The following is a 6,581-nucleotide window of genomic DNA, read 5'->3' as shown; positions in this document are numbered from 1 at the left end:
CACACACACACACAGACACACACACACACACACAGACACACACACACACACACACACACACACACACACACACACACAGACGTACACACAGGCGTGCGCGCACACACACACACACACACTCACAGAGACACACACTTTATAATTATTTATAAAATATGACTATTAATAATAATAGCATTTATAATAGCATTTACTGTTTGCCACAATTTTATTAGAAATGTATTATTTATTAATTGAAATTAGTAATATTAATCATAACATAAAAATTGAGTAATATACCGTTTGGTTGCTACATACTCTAAATGTTGCACAATCAAGTCATGTTGAAATATCAAGTAGGAAAATCCCACATTCAACTCTGAACGAAGTGGTTTAACCCAGCTGTCCTCTGATTGGCTGCTGCACTGAAACAGTGGCGTCTGATTGGCTGCAGTACCTTTGCAGTGTCTGTGGAGCACATCCAGAGCAGCGATGAGGAACTCGTGAGCGTCCTGCTGCTCGTAGCCGGCGAGGTGTCGAGCGTGAGTCCAAACCAGGTGCAGCAGCCGGAAGGGAATGTGAGGAGAGCGGTGACCCGAGTAGAACTACAGAACAGACGAAAGAGAGGAGGATGACATGCACCACAGAAGGTTTAAAGCGTCATGAAACCCCCCTGTCTCTGCACTGGTCTTTCACACCTTAGACCTGAAAAAGACTCTAGAAATGGGCGTGTAAATACAGTTTCACACTGAGTGCGAGGCCAAAAAGCAGAACTGTGCTTTCACACTGAATGCAAAACGACTGCTAATTCACGCCTCCACGCTAGGTGGCATTTTTCCTCAGATATGTATCTCATATATGGGCTTATAAAACGGATAGTTCCGGTCCTTGATTCTGATTGGCTGAGCCACGTTCGAAACTGTTGTAAACAGAGCCGTTGAGAAACAGAGTTGCGACACTCCCATAGGCTTCCTTAGGAACTGAGGAATGCGGAAGTGAAGCGTGTCACGGAGCAGCCAATAGTTCCAGTATTGAAGCCCATTCATTTCAGTGCTTCTCAAGCACACTCGCCAGAAAGTTGAAAAAATTACAGCAGTTTTTGGCATTTTAACATATTAGTTTACCTCTCGGAAATCTGTCCAGTAGTTGCATTTTATGAAACGTGTTATAGTTAATGTTTAGTTTTAGATAATAGGCAGTTATGCTATATTTGCAGTTAGATAACGTGAGAAACACTTTAATAGCGATCATAACTAGATGCTAGTTGTCATATTATTAAGTTTTTTGTCTTTCTGCAATCTTTCTCTCCCTGTAGGAAGTTGAAGGAGTTTCAGTGAAGACTGCCCATTAAAGGAATACAAGAAAGAGTTTCCCTGAATGCAGTTGGTAGCCTTGGTTTTTTTAATGTTTTTTTTTTGGGGTTAAATTCCATATTTGCTGGCCTTTTTTAACATTCACTTATATTGTCTTCTTATATAAATGTCATAAAATAATACTGGGATGTGAGTAATTAATCTTTTAAATTCAACATAAAAAAAAAAAAAAGCAAAACTTATAAACATTGAGTGTTTGATAATGTCTAAATATACAATGCAAAACATAACATACAACAGGCTTCATGACACTTTAAGACACGTGTGTTTGTGTGTGTGTGTGTGTGTGTGAGAGAGTGAGTGTGTGTGTGTGTGTGTGTGTGAGCGAGCGAGCGAACGAGTGTGTGTGTGTGAGCGAGCGAGTGTGTGTGTGTGAGCGAGCGAGCGTGTGTGAGCGAGCGAGCGAGTGTGTGAGTGTGTGTGAGAGTGTGTGTGTGTCGTGAGAGTGAGTGAGTGATTGAGTGTGTGTGTGTGTGCGTGAGAGAGTGAGTGATTGAGTGGGTGTGTGTGAGAGAGAGAGTGAGAGTGAGTGAGAGTGTGAGTGAGTGAGTGAGTGAGTGAGTGAGTGTGTGTGTGTGTGTGTGTGTGTGTGTGTTGAGCGCTCACCTCCTGAAAGAGCTGAGACATTTCACACACCAGGCAGGAGTTGGACTGCATCTCACACTTGTGTCGGTCGGACAGGAAGAAGTCCCTCAGCAGCGGAGTGTGTGTGAGAGCCTGAACGATGCAGTTCATAAAGCACGTGTTCCCAAGATTTATCAAACCCCTCAGTCCTGGAAGAGACGAGACGGGAAACATGGAGAGAGGTAGAAATAAGGATGAACATGAAGATACGTTGTGGCTGAGTATTCACAATAAAAGACTCATCACCAGTAATAGTTATAAAATAAAATATAATTTTACATTTTTAAACGGTTTAAAAATTCTAAACTTTGTAGCTTTTCCTTTTAACTTAACTATTGATACTAAATTTCTAAAAAATAAAAATAAAAAGTACAAACCATAAAAAGGGAATTAAAAATACAACTGGTATTATTATTAATTTGCTTTGTATCATCTACTGTTATAATTTGTATTATTATTTATAAATAATAATAATAATAATAATAATACATTACTATAAAAATTACAGAGTAAGAACAAATGAATATAAAATACAACTGTTGTTATTATTATTATTAAATCGTTGATAATTACTAAAAATGTACAAACCATAAAAAGAAAAAAAATATACAATTGTTATTGTTATTATTATTATTAATTTACTTTGTATTATTTACTGTTATAATTTTGATTTGATATTTATTATCATTTGTAAATAATTATAATTATTATTAATAATAATAATAATTGTTACAATAATAACTATTTACTTTGTATTTACAGTTATCACCATTTTTATTAGTGATTTATTATTTATAAATTGTATTAATTTACATTGCATTGTTTATTGTCATCATTTTTATTAGCACTTTATTATTAAGAATAACTTATTTACTTCATATTTACTGTCAATTTTTATTAGTAATTTGTTTAAATTAAAACATTTTTTTAAATTAATTTACTTTGTATTTACTGTACCACCCCCTTTTATTAATAATTTACTATTATTTATACATTACTATACTTAACAATAACATTTTATTTATTTACTTTACATTTACGATTTGTCAATTTTATTAGTAATTATAATAATAATAATAATAATAATGAATGAGTAATATGCAATAAAGATTCAAAAATAATAATAATAAAATATAAGTCCATCTGGAGGTTACACAGAAACCAATTTGGGCAACATGCATATAAAAACAAATTGAAAAAATTATTTAAAAGGACATAAAATAAAAACAAATGGTGAAACGTTCTTGGCCTATTAGAAAATCTAGTCTGGCAGCACAGGCTGCCGGGACACAACAACATCAGATTGATAAGCCAAATCTCTTCAGTTCAGCGCTTGTGCAAATGGTTAAAACTGAGCAAACCAATGCATTTTCACAAGGTAAATATCCTCGACTCGATCTGAAGTGCATAGCCCCGTCAGAGCCTCCGAGCGGACAGAAGGCCTGCGCTCCTCTCACCGGGTGGCTAAACGTCTTCAACTGGCTTCACTCCCAGACATCTGCTCCTCACGCTTCCCAGAGTTTAGTTAAAGAGAGGGACGGAGACGGACACACGACCAAAACAAGTAGCCGAGCATGAGAAGATCTGGAGAGAGACACACGTCTCCTGCGGCACCTCACGCTTTCAAGTGCTAATATATTATTAATGAACATCATATTGATCCTGCTCACACACACACTCCGCTGCTGACAACGACCCCCTGCTTCACAAACCAGCATCCACCAAAAACAAACTGCTGGCACAAAATAAACTGGGTGTGCATCACGTGAAATAAAATGTCATTACGCAAGTTGTTTTTAGGCATTGCTATTGTAAGTAATTAAACGATGCTGGTAGTGATTCCACAGTTCCATTAATAATTCTTGAAGTTTGGAGGAATATTTGGTATAATTTTAGATAGTCAGCCTTAACTATAATTGTGATAATAACTGTGATGCAAGTTTCACAGTAAAACAAAATAAAACAAAAGAATAAGTTGTAAGCGATGTGTGTGATTCACTAAAAAGAACTAGCTCAAAAGAGTCATTCGTTCGGGAATCGGTTGGATCAGTCCGGTTGTGCGGTGTTTTTCGATTTAAGGTAACGAAATGGTTTAAAAGAATCATTTGATCAAGAATCGGACTACTCTGGTTGTGCTGAATGGTTTTGATTCACTCGGACCAACTCAAACGAGTCAGTAAAGGAATCTGTTTGATCACACTGGTTTCTGATTCACCAAAAAGAACCTACTCAGAGTCATTGATTCAGAAATCTGCTGCATGCTGTATGTTTTCGATTCAAGATACTGAAATGACTCAAAAAGAGTCATTTGCTTGAGCATTGCAATACTCTGGTCGTGCGGTTAATTTTTATTATTCACTAAAAAGAATCAACTCGAGTACAGGAATCAGTTGCATAAGAACAGTCACTCTGTACCTTTTCGATTTACAAAGAACAGGCTCAAAAGAGTCATTTGCTTGAGAATCGGACTACACTGATCGTGCTGTATGGGTTTGATTCACACACACACAAAAAAAACTCAATATATTCAATATACAAATACTCAATAGATATTCAGGAATCATCTAGATCAGTCGTATTGTGCTGTATCTTTTACATTTGACTATAAAGAGCTGGCTCAACAAGAGTCATTTGCTCAAGAATCAAACTACTATGGTTGTGCTATATGTTTTTGATTCACTACAAAGAACCAGCTCAAAGGAGTCAGTCATTTAGGAATTGATTGTGTAACACTGGTTGCACAGCGTTTTCATTTTGTCAAAGAACTGGCTCAAAAGTGTAATTAATTTGTAATCAGACTACTCTGGCAGTGCTGTATGCTGTATATAAAAAAACTGGCTCAAAAGAGTCATTTGCTTAAGAATCAGACTACTCTGGTTGTGCTGTGTGGCTTTGATTCACTAGGACTCACTTAAAAGAATCATTCGTTCCGGAACCGGTTCGATCACAGTAGTTGAGCAGTATGTTTTAGATTTACAAAGATGACTCACGAGTCATTAGCCGTCTTCCCTTGCTTGTGCTTTGTTCGCTTCGTGTGTATCGTTCACTAAAAAGAACTAGCTCAAAAGAGTCATTCGTTTCAGGAATCGGTTGGATCAGTCCAGTCGGATCAGCGTGTTTTCCATTCAAGGTAATGAAATGGCTTTAAAGAATCCTTTGCTCAAGAATCGGACTACTCCGGATATGCTGCATATTTTTGAATCACTAAAAATCTGTCTCAAAGAGACATTTGCTTCAGAATCAGACTACTCTGGTTGTGCTGTATGGTTTTGATTCACTAGGACCAACTCAAAAGAGTCGGTAAAAGAATCAAGTGGATCACACCAATTGATTGTGCTTTAGGTTTTCAATTCACTAAGAAGAACCTACTCTTTCATTCGTTAGAGTCATTCATTCAGGAAACAGTTCAGTTCGATCTCACTAGTCAAGCAGAATGTTTTTGATTCAAATAAAAGTTATTTACTCAAGAATCAGACTATTCTGGTTATGCTGTATGTTTTCGATTCACTATAAAGAACTGCCTCAAGAAACTCTTTTGTTCTGCTATAAAGACTACACTGCAGTGCTATATTTTATGTTTAACATCATTCTGTATAACTGTGTCCCAATTCCCAATCCTAGCTGCTTTAGAATACAAATCTACTGGTATAAAAAATGACTTTGCGCAAAATGATTTTGCTGTTGAAAACGGGATTTTTTTTTCATTTTATTGTCCTGAAGTGAAGCGCTGAGCTCGCAGCTGATTGGCCCATCTTTAATGAACATGTTTTGACACTTCCAGTAGACGCAGCCTCAAGCTGTCGTGATTCGTTGCGTCACCGCACGCCTCCGGTTTACATTGGGTGCAAGAGAGGCTCCAAACCAACACCTCGCTCAATAACCCTGCTGAATTCATCATGCATGGGCCATATTATGTCCTAAATGATCAATGGAAGCTCCGGCTCTCATATGGCTAATCGCATTAGTGCGTTTCTCTGGGTGTGAGAGAGGCTGGCATTTAGCGCCTATGCCAGGCCTGTGGCGCAGACGTTTAACACTATTACTCCAGTGCCAGGCCCTCTGACGGAGGAGAAACAGGCCAAAATGAGAGAAGGGAGAGAGCCGAAGCGCTGAGGAGGATTACTTCTCTAATGGCCAACATCCACATCTCTCCTTAATTGTGTGCACAGAGACTCTTACTCTCTCTCCGTCATGGCACGCACACAGCAAAATTGATGAAATGTTCGCAACTGATTGGCCAATAAACAGAGTGCTTTTGGCTCCGCTGCAGTCTCCAGATGCTTGACTACTACAAGATCGTTTGAACCGACTAGTTTTATACAGATGAGTTTTGGCAGACTCCTAATCAACTACTAAGTGCTGTATTATTGAGCAGGGTTTCGGGGGAATCGCTCAGAAGCGAGGCCTGTGGGAAATGAAGTTCTTACCTATGGTGCAGTTGGCTGTAATTTTCCTTCGTTTGGGGTTGTGTCGCAGCAGCTCCAGCTCTCGCTTTGTAGGCTCCCACATTGAATATTTCTCTCCAATACCTGATGTTTTAGAGAATTCTTGCATTATATTTCATATAAAACAACCTATGAATATACACAATACTTTTTTTTTTTT

At 37.8% G+C, this 6,581-nt stretch overlaps 1 protein-coding gene across 1 annotated transcript in view; it reads right to left on the bottom strand.

Moving 5' to 3' along the window:
- LOC107595657 (ubiquitin carboxyl-terminal hydrolase 22) overlaps window positions 1-6,581 on the bottom strand; it is a 40,098-nt gene that overhangs the window by 13,196 nt on the left and 20,321 nt on the right. Inside the window, exons 4-6 of the mRNA XM_016286137.1 lie at window positions 6,404-6,510; window positions 1,959-2,125; window positions 437-584 (exon numbers count right to left, since the gene is read on the bottom strand). Of these exons, the coding sequence (XP_016141623.1) occupies window positions 437-584; window positions 1,959-2,125; window positions 6,404-6,510 (422 nt within the window). The remainder of the gene's footprint in view (window positions 1-436; window positions 585-1,958; window positions 2,126-6,403; window positions 6,511-6,581) is intronic.

Source organism: Sinocyclocheilus grahami, unplaced genomic scaffold (genome assembly GCF_001515645.1).
Source record: "Sinocyclocheilus grahami isolate Dianchi unplaced genomic scaffold, SAMN03320097.WGS_v1.1 scaffold206.1, whole genome shotgun sequence".
In the NCBI taxonomy this organism is placed as follows: Eukaryota; Metazoa; Chordata; class Actinopteri; order Cypriniformes; family Cyprinidae; genus Sinocyclocheilus; species Sinocyclocheilus grahami.
This window is presented reverse-complemented; position numbering and strand designations above follow the sequence as displayed.